This window comes from Salvia splendens, chromosome 3, assembly GCF_004379255.2.
Source record: "Salvia splendens isolate huo1 chromosome 3, SspV2, whole genome shotgun sequence".
In the NCBI taxonomy this organism is placed as follows: Eukaryota; Viridiplantae; Streptophyta; class Magnoliopsida; order Lamiales; family Lamiaceae; genus Salvia; species Salvia splendens.
Window position 1 is genome coordinate 10,605,191 of NC_056034.1, and position 19,075 is coordinate 10,624,265.

The 19,075-nt window shown below is 40.7% G+C and overlaps 2 protein-coding genes and 1 non-coding gene across 11 annotated transcripts; 2 read left to right on the top strand and 1 right to left on the bottom strand.

Annotated features, from left to right (window-relative positions):
* Positions 1-6,612: 6,612 nt before the first annotated feature.
* Positions 6,613-6,699, top strand: LOC121797491. The gene has a single exon (XR_006049857.1). It is a non-coding gene; the product is annotated as a small nucleolar RNA SNORA17 (small nucleolar RNA).
* Positions 6,700-9,430: 2,731 nt separating this feature from the next.
* Positions 9,431-14,405, bottom strand: LOC121794870 (protein GDAP2 homolog). Of its 9 annotated transcripts, XM_042193247.1 has the most exons (15): positions 14,251-14,405; positions 13,400-13,781; positions 13,202-13,279; positions 13,039-13,094; positions 12,543-12,662; positions 12,376-12,446; positions 12,150-12,243; positions 11,933-12,018; positions 11,387-11,633; positions 10,546-10,654; positions 10,357-10,424; positions 10,154-10,223; positions 10,003-10,074; positions 9,836-9,927; positions 9,431-9,733 (listed from the first exon to the last, which is right to left on the bottom strand). In XM_042193247.1, the coding sequence occupies exons 2-9, from the start codon at positions 13,709-13,711 to the stop codon at positions 11,584-11,586; spliced, it is 867 nt and encodes a 288-aa protein (XP_042049181.1). In that variant the 5' UTR covers positions 13,712-13,781; positions 14,251-14,405; the 3' UTR covers positions 9,431-9,733; positions 9,836-9,927; positions 10,003-10,074; positions 10,154-10,223; positions 10,357-10,424; positions 10,546-10,654; positions 11,387-11,583. The 9 variants fall into 9 exon arrangements, with proteins under 9 accessions (XP_042049181.1, XP_042049178.1, XP_042049179.1 ...); XM_042193244.1 differs by having other exon boundaries at positions 10,003-10,017; positions 11,387-12,018; XM_042193245.1 differs by having other exon boundaries at positions 9,431-9,834; positions 9,916-9,927; positions 11,387-12,018.
* An 828-nt stretch (positions 14,406-15,233) lies between these two features.
* LOC121793797 lies at positions 15,234-17,203 on the top strand. The gene is made up of 5 exons (XM_042191829.1): positions 15,234-15,531; positions 16,310-16,399; positions 16,478-16,574; positions 16,655-16,814; positions 16,905-17,203. Exons 1-4 carry the CDS (start codon positions 15,270-15,272, stop codon positions 16,791-16,793), a joined length of 588 nt encoding a protein of 195 aa, XP_042047763.1. The 5' UTR covers positions 15,234-15,269; the 3' UTR covers positions 16,794-16,814; positions 16,905-17,203.
* The last annotated feature ends 1,872 nt before the right edge of the window (positions 17,204-19,075 follow it).

The following is a 19,075-nucleotide window of genomic DNA, read 5'->3' on the forward strand; positions in this document are numbered from 1 at the left end:
GAATTCACCATCGATTTAGAACCAGGAGCCGCGCCAATTTCAAAAGCGCCATACCGAATGGCCCCAAAGGAACTGGGAGAACTGAAATTACAACTGCAAGAACTTTTAGACCTGGGTTTTATCAGACCTAGTGTGTCACCATGGGGAGCTCCTGTACTTTTTGTCAAGAAGAAGGATGGAACGTTGAGGATGTGCATAGACTACCGAGAATTGAACAAGGTGACACTCAAGAATAAATACCCATTGCCAAGGATAGATGATTTATTTGACCAGCTTAAGGGGGCCAGTATATTTTCTAAGATTGACTTAAGGTCCGGGTACCACCAATTGAAGATCCGGTCCGAAGATGTACCCAAGACAGCTTTTCGCACCAGGTACGGTCACTATGAGTTCGTAGTAATGCCTTTTGGATTGACCAATGCCCCTGCGGTGTTCATGGATTTGATGAATCGCATATTTCACCCATATCTCGACAAATTCGTCCTGGTCTTCATAGACGACGTCCTCATCTACTCGAGGAATAGATCGGAACACGCTGAGCATCTAAGAACTATCCTCGAAACGTTGAGGACCGAGAGACTCTATGCTAAATTCAGCAAGTGCGAGTTTTGGCTCAATGAGGTTAATTTTCTTGGACACATAGTAACGGCAGAAGGAATTCGGGTAGATCCAGCAAAGGTAGAGGCCGTACAAAACTGGAAATCACCAACCAACCCGAACGAAATTCGGAGTTTTCTAGGACTGGCTGGCTACTACAGAAGATTCATCGAAGGGTTCTCAAAGATTGCCAGGCCAATGACGCAACAACTCAAAAAGGGCATCAAGTTTGTGTGGACCCCTGAATGCGAAGCTAGCCTCCAACTGCTAAAAGAGAAATTAACCACCGCCCCCGTGTTAGCCGTGCCAGAACCAGGAACAAATTACGTGGTCTACACAGATGCTTCGAAAAATGGACTCGGGTGCGTTCTAATGCAGAACGGGAAGGTGATAGCTTATGCGTCGAGACAACTCCGACCCCACGAACTGAACTACCCCACTCACGATCTGGAATTAGCAGCCGTAGTGCATGCACTGAAAATTTGGAGACACCACCTATATGGGGTTAGATGTGAGATTTTCACTGACCAGAAGAGTCTAAAATACTTCTTCGAACAAAAGGATCTAAACATGCGGCAGAGGAGATGGCTCGAGCTGGTAAAGGATTACGATTGCAGCATAAACTACCATCCGGGCAAGGCAAATGTGGTAGCTGACGCACTGAGTCGAAAGTCCCAATCACAAGCTTGTCTAGCCACCAGGGAGGGAATACTAATACAAGAATTCGCCAAGATGAGAATAGAAATAATACAAGCACCGGAAACGGTGGAAGCTAAAATCGCAACTTTGGTGCTGCAGCCCGACCTGAGAAAACGAATAGTTGACGCCCAAAGACACGACGAAGCTCTGGAGAAAATACGAATAAAAGTGCGGACCGGTGAGCAAAGCAATTATAGTGAAGAGGCGGACAATGCCCTCACTTTTGAAGGAAGACTGTGTGTACCGGCCAATCCGGACCTTAGGAATGAAATATTGATTGAGGCACACGACACACCGTATACCGCTCATCCGGGAAGCACAAAAATGTACCAGGATCTGAAAAGAAAGTTTTGGTGGGACGGCATGAAAAGAAGCATCGCAATGTTTGTCGAGAGATGTTTAACTTGCCAGCGAGTCAAGGCATTGCACCAACGACCTTATGGGAAACTACAACCCTTGGAAATTCCCGAGTGGAAATGGGAACATATCGCCATGGATTTCGTGACAGGCCTGCCCAGATCCAAGCGTGGAAATACTGCCATTTGGGTAATTGTTGATCGACTCACGAAAAGTGCTCATTTTATCCCTATTCCCATCACGTATGGATCCGAGAAGCTAGCACAGTTATACGTAAGGGAAATTGTGCGTCTGCATGGAGTACCTGTGACAATCACGTCAGACCGAGACTCGAAGTTTACATCCAGATTCTGGCAAAGCATGCAAAGGGAAATGGGTACGAGATTAAATTTCAGCACCGCATTCCACCCCCAGACCGACGGACAATCCGAGAGGACAATTCAAACTCTAGAAGATATGTTGAGGGCCGTCGTACTCGATAGAGGAGAAAATTGGGAATCCATCTTGCATCTGATAGAGTTTGCCTATAATAATAGTTATCAAGCCACCATCGACATGGCACCTTATGAGGCACTATATGGAAGAAAATGTCGGTCTCCACTCTATTGGGACGAAGTAGGGGAGAGAAAGGTATTAGGCCCAGAATCCGTGGCGGAGATGATTGAAATCGTGAGACGAATCCGGAGTCGAATCAAGGAAGCGCAAGACCGACAAAAATCCTACGCCGATGAGCGTCGAACGGATTTGAAATTTAACATCGGAGAGAAAGTCTTTTTGAAAGTATCTCCTTCCAAAGGGATAACCAGATTTGGACTCAGAGGAAAGCTGAAACCACGGTTTATTGGACCCTATGAAATTCTGGAAGAAGTGGGCCCGGTAGCATATCGTTTGGCATTACCACCCAATTTTTGTAATGTGCACCACGTATTCCACGTCTCCCAACTTCGGAGGTACGTGTTCGACCCGAAGCATGTCATTCGTCACGAGGAAATCGCTTTAGAACCTGACCTGAGCTACGAAGAAAAGCCGATAGAAATACTAGACCGAAAGGTGCAACAGCTTCGGAACAAGTCGATTACTACAGTGAAGGTTTTGTGGAAAAACCACGGACAGGAAGAAGCAACATGGGAGCTAGAAGAGAAAATGAAGGAGAAATATCCCGAGCTTTTTGTTTAAACACATCCTAAATTTCGGGACGAAATTTCTTTTAAGAGGGGTAGTATGTAACGACCCGCTAAGCCAATATTATTAGAAACAATATTATTAGCTAAATTACTTATATAAGTAACTTTTACTGCGATTAAATCCGAGCCCCGAGCTTGCGCCATTTGTACCTACACCAAATGAAATGATCAAAAAAAAAAATATATATATATATATATATATATATATATTAATAATTAATTAATATATTCTCTGATAGCTTATCCGAGAAGGGCATGACAATGCATTTAATGTTACTTGATGAGTAGTAAAAGTAATAAATGCTGCATTTATGAATGCATTAATGAAGTATGGAAAAAAAAAATTCTCATTCTCTGACACAAATGGTGAACTTTCTCTCCAAGAATAATTACCGCTTACGTGGCCATCTTTTATTGCCATCTTCTATAGATTAGTATATTTCCTCACTTTCTTTCACCAGAAAAACGTTACCATCACATATCCTAATCACCCCTTCCCAACCCCACTTAATTCCTTCACAAACCCCACATACTATTTCCTCTTCCTACTTCAATTCCACATCGGACAGAGCCTAAGGAGGAAGATTTACACACACTTGTAGAATCAAGTCACCAATCCAACACCACCTCTTTTTCCCCCACATAAAAGGTAATTCCAAGTTTTTTTTTTTTTTATGCATATACATCAGATTATAGTAAGAATGAAAATGGAAACATGCTAGGTAACCTTTATTTCCACATATTACATCAGGGACTCCAAAATTCACCCAACACATACAAGTAGCATGCCAAAACCAGAATTTTCCCCAAGCTATTTAATGATAGACATAACATAGGACTTTTAATGATGCTTTAGACAACACCAAAAGCATGTGACTCTTATAACAATTCTATGTAGACCTCTAAAATAAATATAGAAACTCATCTTGAGCCAATCAGTAAATCTGCCGTGAGGAACTTCCGGCAGCGAGCTAGGCGCTCCGTCGTCAACAATGACAGCCCACGCTCCAAAAACCCATCCTTTCTTTTCGTTCCATGAATCTGGGAAATCTTGGAATGAAATTAACAAAGTCTATTATCATAAAGGTATTTAAAACTTAAATAAAAAAAGGGGGGAGGGGATGAGGGTCTCGACGGCAACGGCGCTGGAAGGGAGGGGAGGGCTGGTGGATGCAATCCCAGCCGAGCTACAACCTCGGCCAGAGCCGAGCATGGTCCCAGCCGAGCTGAAACCTCGACCAGAGCCGAGCATGGTTCCAGCCGAGCTGAAACCTCGGCCAGAGCCGAGCATGGTTCCAGCCGAGCATGGTTCCAGCCGAGCTGAAACCTCGGCCAGAGCCGAGCATGGTCCCAGCCGAGCTACAACCTCGGCAAGAGCCGAGCATGGTCCCAGCCGAGCTGCAACCTCGGCATGAGCCGAGCATGGAGTAGGAAACGACTCCGGCAGACCTACAGCCTCGGGAAGAGCCGGTCGAGGAGCAGAGTGTAGCAAGGGAGGAAGTATCCATTGCGAGGACAAGGCCGGCGAGGAACGTGGAGCCTCCGAGCCGATTCAGCGACCTTGGGGCTGTAATGCATATTGATTTGAGGTCCTTTCCGAAATTAATTTATTCCGGGCCTAAGAATGAAATGGTTAAGTAAGCTAAAATAAATAGTTGTGACCCAAATTGTTTTATTTTTTTAGGAGTAATTAGTAAAGTATAGAATATCAAATTTTGGTTGGAATCTAACTAGCAAACGAAGTGGAAGTAAATAATGCAAGATTTGGAAATTTCGAATAATAATAATAATAATAATGTTAATAATAAAGTTAAACCTTGAGATTTTTATTTCTCATTTAATCAGATTAGTTTAAAACTGAATTAGTATTTTTTTTTTCTTTTCCTATTGTGTTGTTTCAAAAGGTTATCTCCGCAAGTAAGGTCGGAGTAAGAGATTCAAGTAAGGAAAATAAGCGATCAAGGTGAGCTTTCTTATACTTAAAATACAAATCGTATTCTATGAAAACGCGAGCACATGTTCGTGGATGTTTTAAAGATATTGTCTTGCCATAAATGTTTTGTGTATGATGCCTATCTGTTTGGCTAAGGCCAAGTGAATTATGAATGATGATATAAGTCGAATTCGGGTCCCAGTGAGGGTGGTGTCCCCGCTCGGACTAGTGTACACAAGCTCCCTCTGTCATGTTGGGCAGAGCAGGTGACCGAGGAAGGTGGCCACCTTCCCGGCACATGCATGTAAGGTGACCGTGCGAGAACACCATCTCGACGGCACAAGGTGATCAGATATGGCTAAGTACAGGAAAAAGGGCCCAAAGTGAATATTTTAGTAAGCTCGGGTCTTTTCAATAAAACCCCGAGTATTACTGCGATGATGGCTTGACAATATTTTCAAATGTATATTTGTAATTTTCGGCATTATGTTCACTGAGTACTTTTTGTACTCAGCCCTGCATTTTTTCTAAACGTGCAGGTTGAGTCGTGGAAAGGGGAAGGGATAAGTGCTGTGGAGAGTAACCTAGTAGATAACTATGAACAAAACTCTCGGAGGTTCATGTCTCCATACATGGACCGCGTTCTTTCGTTTCCGCTGTGCCGGTTAAGAGGCAGTGTCTATCTTACTCTTTACTCTGATAATCAGAACTTGTATGAACGGTCACTCGATTCTACATGATCGAGTGTATTTTGGTTATAAGTATTTCCGTATTTAAGTTATTATGTGCGTCTCGTTTTGCTTTGACTTTAATTCCCCCTAAATTCTATCCCCGCTTCTTATAATCCCTCCTTAGTCGCGAATTCCCGGATTATGCTATCCTTAGCTAACTGCGGTCGTGACAGCATCTGTCGCCGGTACAATGAAAACCTGTCGGCTGGAACAATCGAGTGCAACGAGAGTATGGTGCGCAACGCCATATACAGAGCCAACGAAGAAATCCAAAAGTTCAAGGGGTATTACCTCCAGGAAGAGCGGTCGGAGAGAGGTTGACATCATCAGTTCCGCCTTGTCGACCTACCAATCCATGAACTACAAGCCGTTCAAGTACCTCCACATTTGGCAGGAGACGCGGTCGCATCCAAAGTATAGGGGAGGCGTAACATCCTCCTCTAGCGGCTCCTCCAAAAGGTCAAGGTCGGTATCCCTATCCGACGCCGGCTCCGAAGACGTGGCTAGCCAACTTGCCGGAGCTAACTTGGGTAGCCCCGAAGCCGGCCCGAGCGGTTCCCAACGCCGACCGCAAGGAAGGAAGAAGGCGGCGGCCAACCGCCGTCGCGCCGCGACTCCATCCGCCCCCGATCCCGAACCCGCTCCTTATGTGCCACCTCACCCCCCCACCAACTCGTTGTGGGGGGTTTTGGCCCAACTCAATTTGGCCGATAGGTCAAATATGACCCCTGAGCAACTTCGATCGAATGTGGCGATGATACGGGGTCTCCAAAGAATGTTGGGGGTATTGCCGGATGATGATTAGTCTTCATCGAGGGAATTTTTACGCTTAAATTGTGTAATTTTTATTTTTTAGTAGTTTAATTATGTAATTTTCATTTTTTAATATTTTAATTATGTAATTTTTATTTTTTAGGATTTTAATTATGTAATTTTTATTTTTTAGGAATTTAATTATGTAATTTTTAATTTTATTGTAATTTGTAATATTATTCTGGGTATTTTCAATGAATTTCAATTTTGTGGAAATGTTTTTATTTAAATTGAATAATAGAAAGGTGGGACCCTTGTGCTCGTCCTTGCGGAAGAGCACAGATGTGGGTGTTGTGCTCTTGCCTAAGAGCAGGCAGAAAAAGTGGGGCCGGGCCCACATCCGTGCTCTTGCCAGCGAGCACGGATGTGGGCTCGGCCCCACTTTTTCTGTATACTCTTAAGCAAGAACACAATACTCATATCCGTGCTCTTCCGCAAAGACAAGCTCAAGGGTCTCACCATTCTATTATTCAATTTAAATAAAAACATTTCCACAATATTAAAATGCATTAAAATTAGCCGGAATACTATTACAAATTATATAAAAAATAAAAATTACATAATTAAACTCCTAAAAAATAAAAATTACATAATTAAAATCCTAAAAAATAAAAAATACATAATTAAAGGCTAAAAATACCCCCGCGGAAGACTTTTCATTCGGCTCTACCCCCAATGTTCTTTGGAGACCCGTATCATTGCCACATGCGATCGAAGTTGCTCGGGGGTCATAGTTGACCTATCGGCCAAATTGAGTTGGGCCAAGACCCCCCACAACGAATTGATGGGGGGTTGAGGTGGTGGCACAAAGGGAGCGGGAGCGGGATCGGGGGCGGATGGAGTCGCGGCGCGACGGCGGTTGGCCGCTGACTTCTTCCTTCCTTGCGGCTGGCGTTGGGAACTACTCTGGTCGGCGTCGGGGCTACCCAAGTTAGCTCCGGCGAGCTAGGTGGGCACCTCATCGGATTCGGCGTCGGATAGGGATAACGACCTCGACCGTTTTCCGGAGGAGCTAGAGGAGGATGATACGCCTCCCCTATACTTCGGATGCACACACACCTCCTGCCAAACATTGAGGTACTTGAACGGTTTGTAGTGTTGGGATTGGTAGGTCGCTAATGAGTCACTGATGATGTCGACCTCGCTTCTGCCGTTCCCCGCCGACTGCTCTTTCTGGAGGTAATACCCCTGGAACTTTTTGATTTCTTCGTTGGCTCTTTATATGGCATTGCGCACCATACTCTCGTTGCGCTCGATTGTTCTAGCCGGCCGATTTTGATTGTACCGGCGACAGACGCGCCACCAAAAATGGTCCCCGGATTGGTTCGTGCCAATCTCCGGATCTTCGGAGATAGATAAAAATGCTTTGAATAATTGATCTATCTCCCCCGAAGTGTACGGGGTGCGGACACCACGAGTAGGAAGATGAGGAGTTTGAGAGCTGCCGCTCCTTCCCGCTCTAGGTACGGGTGGTTCAGGTGCCCACCCGTATTGCCCATCAGGGGCATGTTGGTCGTCCACCGGGTAAGGCCGATAGCCACCCGGAGCTTGCGAACTTTGGGTTTGAGGAGGGGCCGAAAATTCCATTTCCGGACTAGGAAATGGTTGCGAGCCGAACCATTCGTGGTTCCAACCGCGGGAGTCGAAGGGGTTATCGCCGGAGCCGGACATTTTTTTGTTGTAAGAGTGAAAGAAAGATTGAGAATTGTAAGAATGGAAATGAGAGAATTTAGATGTGAATTGTGTAGTGTGGTGTGAAATTTTGTGTGGAAGTGAGGGTATTTATAGATGAAAATGTGAATATTTGGTGAAAAAAAATTGAAAAATAAATTAAAAGTGAGGAGAAAACAGATATAATTTTTTGGGAAGTGGGAATTTTTTTTAATCGGATTTTTTAATTAAAATCTGATTTTTTTAAGAAAAAAATTGCCAAGGGTATTGCCGTTGGCCAATCAGAGGAGGACACGTCAGCTGCTCGCTGGCATGGACGTGCTCGATGCATCGAGCAGCGCCGTGCCAGCAGCGAGAGCGCAGCGGCGGACAGCGGGTGCCGTGCCGCTGGCACGGACGAACGCCGTCCTTCAACCGCTGTGGATGCTCTTAGTAAGCTATAAACGATGCTATCTTTAAAAGTGATTAATCCTACATACTTTCCATCTTCAAGTTCAAAGGAGAAAGAAATTGGTTTCCAAATAGTTAACCACTTAACCGCCAATAAATATGTACTTGGATCTCCGTGTGTGTGTGAGTGTAGAGAGGTTAATGCCTTAGGCAAAGTGTTTGTGAGTAGGGATGTTAATGGAGCCCGCAACCCGTGGGTTGACCCGAATTACCCGTCAAATTTATAGGGTTAGGGTTGGAAATTTCTAGCCCGATAAAATACAACCCGATTAGTCCGCATCCGATTAACCCGCAACCCGTTATGGCCAGACCCGAAAACCCGATAAAATTTCTATTGTTCTATTTGTTTGACTCCTAATTGGACAATTTCATTGATTATTTTTATAATATAGATAACTAAAAAAATAACATTCAATTTTATATTAAACATATAAATTATATATTAAATTTTTATTAATATAATAATAAATAAATAAATTAGAAACTTCTAATTCATTAATAAATATTTAAATTTGTAAAACATGCTTTAAAATATTTAAATTTATGTTTTATTTTACACAAATCTCAAATATTAGTATTTGATCATGTTTGTGTTTGAGTTTAAGTATATATCTCAAATTTATCATAATTAAATATTTATATTTTATAAATATAACTAATTTTCGTCATTATTTATTGGATTGATCGCATGTTAATTTTATCGGTAGCAACCCTATTAACCCGTTGGGCCAGCCCGAAACCCGAGCATTTAGGGTTAGGGTTGAACTTTTATAACCCGAAAAATCTCAACCCGATTAGCCCGCACCCGATTGACCCGCAACCCGAGTAGGGTTGGCCCGAAACCCGGTGGCCGGCCCGATTGACATTCCTATGTGTGACTGTAGAGAAGTTAATGCCTTAGGCCAAAGGTCTCAATTCGAGTCGCGACCTTTAAATTTAAAGTTATTTAGCCATAAAAAAAGTAGTTTGATCTCAAACCACGATGACATATGAACTAAATTAAAATAGTACTACTAATTACAAATGAATATTCCTATTTATCTTCAAATATCCAAATACAAAAGAAAGGAAGAGTTAATGAGAGATTCTATCAGTACTAGCTTACAGAATATGCAAAATTACAGATAATCAGCTAACCCCAAAAAAAAACTAGAGAGAGAAGGTTGTGACCTGCTGCATATGAGGAACCGGAAGCAGAAGGAAATGTGCCTTCTTATATGATCTATTGCCGCTGATAAACATATTTTTTTCTTGGATCAACAATAACGCCCTTCTCTCCATTTACTTCAAGATCATGCCTGCATTACATAATATCCGGTTACACGATCAACCTCATTGAACTGACGCCGTTGCAGCGCCCTCACAAACACAACTTGAGAAACGGAGGCAGGAGAACTCACTGAAACACAAAATTTGGAATGCTCAGTTGTTTGCGAGGAATGTATCTGAATAGCTGCAGAAGGCGATCGAGATAGTTCACCTTCTTCCACACCTACAAATCAGAGTAACCAAATAAGCTTTAGAGGGAGGTGAAGGGTATCATGGATGTAGCATTACTCCATACCACCTTATCTATTAAAAGCTGCATTGCAAAAATAGCGGTTTTTAGTCCAAAGGTTGGATGAAGGACATATATTGCCTGTGTTATAGTAGCAGAGAATCAGTTGCTAACAGCTTGTGCAACTACGACAGAATATTAAGAGGAGGATTGCTCATACGTTAAGATTATGTTGGTGCTTCCGCTCGAGTATTTGCTCTAAACTGTTCATCCACCCTAGGTCTGGTTGCCTGTTCACTCAAATTTATATGAAAAGTATTTTATACGGTGAAGAGAGCAGCGTAGAATATCTTCATGAAAATCAGATTGCTTCTTATAACTACACAATGAGGTATCTGCTTCAAAATAAAAGAGGCAACTCACATCTATAATGATGCGGCTGAGTGGAAATAAACAATAGTATAAGGCTTCTGTATCACAGGCTCAAATTCCTAAATCGAAAACAAGGTAGAAAAAATATTCAGTTTGAAAAGCAATAGAGCATGCTACGAGACATTACATAACATAAGCAGTGGAGTCACTAAGTCGCAAAGTATATTAACAAATGTTCACCTTTATTACGTACAAGACGAACCGTTCTAGATCAAGACGCCTTAACAGAAAATGTGCTTCGACAACCACCATCACTGGGCGACCTTCATGGTCAACTCCACCTCGGTAGCTGAATGGATACATGATATATAATTATTAACCTTTTACTGAAGCTATAAAGAAACTCACAATGCAAGCACAACTATCTACATGGACGCAGTAAGGAAATTATAAATAAACTCAGCAAGTAACAAAGCACAAAAAACTAAGCACCAGAAACTGAAGCTCGTCTTACACTATTCTCATTTCTGAAATCTCGGTAAGATTTTTTTTTTTTTTTGAATATCAAGTCTGAGGACAGCAAATTCTACTCATGTGCCTCGATATTCTTTTAAAATTAGCAAAGCAGTTCTACAAGAGTTCATACTGAACATGTGAAGATCAAAGACTAGAATGAAAGGTAATCCCTGACCAAAGCAGTAACCAAACAGATGGCAGTTAGCGGAAATTTTTTTGTTAAAGCAACATCATCAAGAGGCACTGCTGCCTCACATTGCATTTTAAACGAAGCTAGTTGTTAGTATGCCTTGAATCTGTATAGGATTATGTTTCCTAATTGGGATAGGATTATGTTTCCTAGGCTCAGTCTGGGCACAAAATTCTGTAATCTGAAATCTATAACCATAATCCGAAAACACTCTAAATAAAATTTGTTCTCCATTTCCTGCCCGCGGACGTAGCCAACAATGTTGGTGAACCACGTAAATCTGTGTCTTCTCTTTACGTTTCTGTTTACCTCGATTACACAATTGCTCTATTCTGTCACAACACTAGTTAAGTGTTAAGTAGTGAATGCATTTACCTCATCATCTTCGTTCATATCCTCTTGATTGAGTGAATTTGCTTTAGCAAGATATCTGACATGAAGGGAATATTCTTCAGCAGCAGACAAAGGACCCCTGAGGTCACCATACCCAAGCATTTTAGCAAAATCCCAACCATTTCGTGCATCAGCAGCTTTCTCCCACTGCTCCATGCGTCTTTGGTCTGGATCTTTGATCAAGGACATGAAAGCAGGATCCAGATATGAAGACAAGTATGCTGAGTTCCTGCTTTAAGAGGAAATCATAGGATTGGTTTGTAATTTATAAATTCATAGACTGGAGGCAAAAGTTTTTTAGCATAGCATAAAGCTGGTTCTTGTATATGTAGATATACAAATAGAAAAATGTTTAGCATTAGAGGCATAAAAGGGGTGAGAAAGAGGTATGCATCACTAGCTTTCGTGCTGGCAAAACATCACTGACTAGCAGATCCTTAGAGGTTTGAGGAATTCTTGGAACCGCCTTCTTCTTCACATTAGGCAAAGGCTGAATTCTTATTCTGCGTTCATCAATAACTGTCTCACCATTTTCATCGCCAACATCTGCAGGAAGTTTTGTAGTAGCTAATACCTCCTCTTTCTTCTCCCTTGGAAAGTAAAGTGGGAGCAATCTAGGATAAGAGCAACATCAGAATGTAAAAATTCAAGAGTCTACTATTACAGCAATTTCACTTAAATGAGTGCATATAGATAACTTATCCATTAACATGATCCAAACATTTGACAGTTTCAACAAACAAACCTCTTATAAATCTCTGCGTCAGATGATGCTGTGGTACAAAATATGACTGCATGTACGTAATCCTTCTGTTTCTCGAGAAATCGCCTGACAGTTCCTAATAAAAAATGCAAAAAACGATTGCACATAGAGAAAGTTCTCAGTCATGATCATTAAAGTAAAAACAAGGCAGTCAGACATTAAGAATAATGATGGAATAGAATATGCTTCATGAAAGGAAATATCTAACTTATTGCAACATGGGCAGCAGGTTCTCGTGGATACATTTTGGCTTCTGTATATATACAGCCCATAGCAATGCTGCATAGACATCATAAAAAAGCTTTAATCCACAAATGCATGACCCATGACAATCAAGAGAATGGATAACTGTTTCAGTGTTTGGTAGAGAACAACCTCTGCAATCCATTTTCAATGAGAAGTTCCAGGCAAGACCTATAGCAATGACTTAAAGCATTCTCTACAGCAGAATGATATTTTACAGCATATATAGGACCAACTGTATGTATGACCCTCCTGCAAATTAGAATAAACTATTATTCTTGAGTAAGAAGTAAGCATTTATGTACATGGAAATAATTGAAAAACAATAGCTGGGTTTAAATTAGCTATAAGAAATCTGAAAATCAACTGAACAGAACATCTTGTTCTTCTAATATCTAACTTCAGCCATCCTGTCTACTTCCTGTCCAGAAATTTCACTTTCTCGGTCTCACCAATCTCCACGTACAGCGAATCTCTACACACTGATATTCAATGTATATATGGAAATGCAATGACAGAGAATAAATATGGGAAAGCCTACAGGTTCTGCAATTGAAATTAATGATAACCACAACGCAGTTAAACCAATAAGTTTAAGTTATCTAATAAAAGAACATGAGATAATTACCTAGCAGGAAGGTCATATCCTTTGCTAATTTTTGCCATCCCTGTTCGGCAACCACCCTGTATTATCAGCAGAGGTCACACAATGAATGAAAGTCTTTCCTGTTGCATAGGTACTACAAACTTTAGCGTTGAAACTGATATTTTGGATATGCAATGTAGCATACCAGTGTTGCACATTCTTCTGCAAGGACAGGTCCAGCTGCAGTATGCAAACCAGGACTGCTCTGCGATTCATCTAAGCTCTGTCGGACAACAAGAAACATGCAATATTAGTGCGTGCAAGGATCACAAAAGCAAATTTCCGCAACATGTATTGCCTTAGATAATTACAACGCACTGCATTGCTACGAGACACCTATTACCTCATTCGTTGAATTGACAACAGCATCCACCTCAAGAACCCAAGGGTTCCCCCTCCAAAGATAAACCTTGGAGTTAACCTCATGATTCACCGGGAACCTGGATTGCATGCCATTTAAACAATCCCCACCCTCATCTATAGATGTCAACGGGTCTGCAAAGGATGAGTTCGAAAATGCAGGATCTTCATTCTCATTCGAGTCTTTACACTCCACACTACTCCAGCATGGAACTTGATCTAGTGTCACCACAGAATCTCCACTTTCATTTGCCAACCCACCTCGATTGGTGTTGGCATCCACAGCATCATCCATACTTACCGCCCAATTATCAAATTATCCCCTCTTTTAATAGCCACCAGCCAACATCATATATCCAACCTATCTGCTTGAATATGTAAAAATATCAATATCAACAATGGCAACAAGATGTGTGTCGACAAAATTGAAATCCTGGCCAAACACAAACAGATATTCGAAAGAAAAATGTAAGCCCCTGTTAACGTCAAAATAACCCACAGAAGAATGCATTATCATCCCCCCCCCCCCCCTAAAAAATGGTTCCTCAAGCAAACTAGGTCTCCAATAATGAACAAATCACATGCTTTTAGCAGCTTATGGACCATGTCACCCAGACAGAGCACACATTAATTCATCAAAATTCGGAACTCCCAAATTTGCATATAAAATTATATAGGGAAAAAACTCATATGGGCCCGAATTATGAAAATAGCGATAAATAGAAACAAATATAACGAGGCTTATCATATCAAAACCAGTTTTTAATGGTGGCAATTTCTCCGATCTATGCATGCAGACGCCTCGAATTTGTGGATTGCCAAAGACTGAAATACCTGGGAATCGGAGCAGCTATCAAATTTTAGAGAGGGAAAGAAAAAATTCCTATGGGAGGAGAAAACGATGAAATGAAGGTTTGCGCATAATCGATTTCTGTGAGGTGGTGACTGGTGGGGATCCCAATTTTTAAAAATAATACTAATAATTCTTTAGAACAACAGAATCATCTTTAGCTCGTCTCAGTATTTTTCAATTTATGTTTATTTTAACATTTTGAATAATTCAAAAATTAATAAAGTTATTTTTTTCCTATAATTTTGAAAAGACCAATAAATGAAATAAAATATTAAATCAAATATTATGTTCATACTTACAAAATTAATAGCAATACTAAGAGTTGTCATGATTAGATTTGTAGTAATAGTACTACTATTATGTTTCCACTTAATTTATTACTATTATAAAAAAAAAATAAACGGTTTAAATACGGATGAAGTAAAAGTAAATTTCACAAATAACGCTCATATAATATGTAAGGTGATAATTTTGGAAGAAAAGACTTTGAAGTAATAATGAGTCATAGTTAAAAATTAAAATAGTCCTACAACTATTTTTTTGTTACAGTATAATATACTACGTACTCTCTATTATTGTTAGTTGGAATATTTTGTCACTTGAGATGCTCCCTCCGCCCGTATGAGTCTTATTTCCATCCTGCATGAGTTTTAAGAAATGTTAAAAAAAATATGAGTCTTATTTCCATCCTGAATGAGTTTTAAGAAATGTTAAAAAAAATGGATGGAAGAAAGTTAGTGCAATATGGATCTTACTTGTATATATTAGTTTTAAATGATATGTGAGTGAATGAGTTAATGGAATGTGGGGACCTCCTATCATTTATAATAATAATGAATCGGAATTTCTATTTACGGACGGACTAAAATGGTAAAACGGGACTCCTATCGCCTCGCTGATGGAGGGAGTAACAAACTTTGTCAAATAAGTACTACAAAATGAAATTTTCATCAACTCCTTCACTTATCGCTTCTCCTCACCATATTGACCATAAACCAATATGGTTCTCTCTTTGCTCAATGCGTCACTCACTATCCCATCTCCGACAACTTTAATCTCTACGAACAGATTCGGAATCCCTTCTCGTTCTTCTCAAGGAAGGAATTTTTCGATGGTTTCGTGCCGCAGGGAACCGGAGCATTCGATATACACAAATTTTGGCCGCGAATGTTCATCCGTTCCCGCCATTGAACCGATTGTGCTTCAGAAATCTGCGTTTATTGTAGCTGCCTCTCTTTCTGTTGTTCTCTGGTCTAATCCAGGTGAATTTTCTTCTTTTCTGGGCTTATTTTCCGCTTTGTTTACATATTTTTTTCTTACACTTGAGCTGTGTTGTAGAAATTCACGATTCTTGTTGTTTGAATTTTATTTAAATTGCTGGGAATTACAATTAAGAGAGTTGTGTTCTGTAGCTTATTTACTTTTGTTATTACTTGTTTCTTGAGAATTGGGATATGATTAAGTTGATGTGTTTGGCCAAAATCTAGATTGTAGTTAGGGTGCAAAGTTGTGGGAGAGAAAGCTATTAGTACTTAGGTAATCATTTAATTCAACATTATTTGGAAGGTTGGAACTTGGATTGAATGTTGTTATAGCCAAGTTTCAATCAAATTCTGATGTTTTTGGTAATGATTTTTCCAACTCTGTATGCAAGCTGCAACTAGTCTAAGGCTGAGAGAAATTTCATTTGGATTAGGGTACAATAAAAGATTGATGAATTGGAAACTTCCAAGCTTTTCATCTGAAAATTTGAGTTACATATTTGAAGTAAGTAATAAGGAATTGATTCATGTTATGTTACATGATAGATTGTTCCAGTTCGTTGATTGAACTCGATTTAGCATATTCTGGTTAAAGAATCAGAGGTGGTTTCTGAATCTTGATCACTTTCTACTGATGTAGTAATTGCTATATTATGCGGTGAAATGCAAGTTTAGGCCAGCTATGATCAAGACGCGTGTCTTTCCCTTCACTTGTGTTGGTTGTAATAAAAAATATGGAAATTGGAGGCATCAGTAATTAAAAGTATCTAGCTTGCAGCTCATGCTGGATTCCTCTCGGGCTCCACCGGTATAGAATCAGTCCCCGGTCCACAGTTGCCTCAGATGGATTTCCTCACTCGTTTCAATGGTATGTTCTCTACAAATCACTTCCATACGTACTTGAATGTTTAGCTGCTCAAGTGATGCTCGAAATTGGCTGATTCAGAGGAAAATCAGAAAAAGTATGCAGAGAATGACGCAAGATTCAAAGAGTCTCCGATCCTCAAGAAGCTGCTCGAGCAGTCAAAGTTAAACAAGGAGAAGTGAGTTCTCTCAATGATTGATGCAGAAAGCTATAGTTAAGGTTGTAAGGAGAACATAAGTTTGTGGTACTAATTTGCAGAAACAAACAAGCAACTCTTGACAAATACTGCATTCGAGGAGCTGAGTGGGGCGTTGGAGACTGCTCGGCTGATGGCATGTCACCGGAGGACAGGGAGAAATTTATTGCAATGCTGAAGCAGAAGGCTGGGATCGAATGAAGGTTTTGATTCATGCATTAGGTGAATATCATTTAACGATCTCGTTCCTTTGAGTACTTGGTTTATGCTATGAATAACTGCCATCCAAATTTGATCTTGATTGAACCACAGATGCAGAGGTCTCACTCACAACAGCCACTAGACAAAGCTGGATAGATCCGAGCTTCGGATCTTTGGAGAAAACGGGTATGTTTTTCGACCAAGTTTACGAGTAGCAAAGTTGATCTTTGGAGAGAGGAAGCGTGTAGATTGTTTGGGAGAAGACTTGCTCTTGGAACACAGCAGCATTCTGCTAGAGGGATGATTCGGATACATTTTGCTTTGCTCTGAATTGAATTCTAATAGATTTATGTAGGCTACCCTCCTGAAATGAATATTTTGGTGAAATAAATTTCAGTTTAAGACAAAAATTCGTTGGAATTCAACCTACTTTTAATGATGTTTTTTTAGAAGATTACACAATTTTTTTCTATACAAAAACAGAGCCAATCAGAATGTCATGTGTTTGAGGCCTTTGGGCTTATTGGGCTTGATTCTTTATTTTAAGTCATTTCTGTTGGATCCGATTTTCAGTGAAGAATGTTTTTAGAGATATTTTATTCGGTTATTGATATTGTTTAATGGGATGGTGTTAGAGATGCCCACCGGACCGCCGGAACCGGAACCGGCGGAACCGCCGGTTCGGGCGCGTATATCAAGGCATCGGGGATGGGGCCGACGGAGGCAGCTTTTCAGCTGCAAAACCGGCCGGTTTCGGCGGTTTTTTGACGGTTAACCGGCGGTTAACCGTGAAAACCGGCGGTTCCGGCGGTTTTCCGCCAAAACCGCCGGTTTTCCGAAAATTCAATTTTTTTTTTTTTCAAATTCGAATTCTTCCATAGGAGTTTCTCTCTTCAATCTCCCAATTCTCTCTCTTTGTCTCCAATTTCTCATTTGTGTTATCGTGCTTCCATTTAATTACGCTGCTACTCTTATTACGCATTGTTATACACTTATACTTGTTCACGTAGTTCTATAAGTTGTCTTTCTTTCTCAATTGCTAAAACAAAAAAAATATATATTATTCCATATTTCTACATTTCTACATAGCAATATGTCATCATCCCGAGAACTACGTGGGCTTTGATTCCTCAATAAAATTGTGGATACGTAGGCAACTCAACTTAAATTTGAAAAGTTTAACTTTGAAAGTTTAAGTTGAGCTCAAGCCCTTTTCAATTTCCTCCCCCCCCCCCCCCCCCATTTCATGTTTTTTTTTTAATTTACGTTCCCGAGTCCGACGACACTTGTAAATTATATTACATTGTTGTATGTTGTATACTTGTAGTTGTAGTTGTAGATGTATATGTATTGTAAATTGTAATGTATCGTTGTCCGTTACAACTCAAACTCAATAAAATTGATATCATTTTCTCCTTATTCGTCGTATTTCTATTTGAATTATAAATTGTCTTGTACTCTTGTTTCAAATTGTTGTATAAATCCAAATTTCAAATTAAAAAAAAAAATAAAAAATCGAACCGCGAAACCGCCGGTTCCGAACTGGAACCGCCTAAACCGCCGGAAAAACCGGCGGTTCCGAACCGGAACTGGAACCGTGAAATAGCCTCACGGTCCGGTTCCGGTTCCGCCTTCGACCAAACCGGAACCGGCGGTTCTGAACCGAAACCGTCCGGTTCCGAACCGTGGGCAACACTAGATGGTGTATCACCTCGCATATTCTATTTCCACGACTTGTGTACAAAAATTATTATGTTGCCGACAGTAATAAACTGCAATTTAATTTATGTAATGTGGGACCCCTTACCCGCTACAGACTTCATTATTAGAGCATCCACTACGCGTCCCGCGCGGCTCGCGTTCCGTCCCGGAGGGACGGTTCCGCCGTGGGACGCGTTGCAACGTTCGTCCCGTCCCCAGCCCGTCCTGTAGCCCGTATCCGCGAGACAAGGGACGCGCCGGCCCGTCACGCGCCTGGGCGACGTGTCGCGCCCCCGATGCATGCGTGACGCCCACTCGCTGGCCCGCGAGTGGGCGTCGTCACGGATGACGCAATAATTCATTTTTTAAAAAAAATCGAATTTTAATAAAAAAATAATTTTCAAACAGTAATATTATCGTTAATTTTTTATTTCCTTTTTTAAAAAAAATTTACTCTATAAATAATCATATTTCGTACTCATTTCAAACACAAACACACATCTATTCCTCTTAAATCATTCCATCTTAAATCAACTCAAACAAATGGATCCTTTTGAGCAAATGCGTCAATTAATGGAACA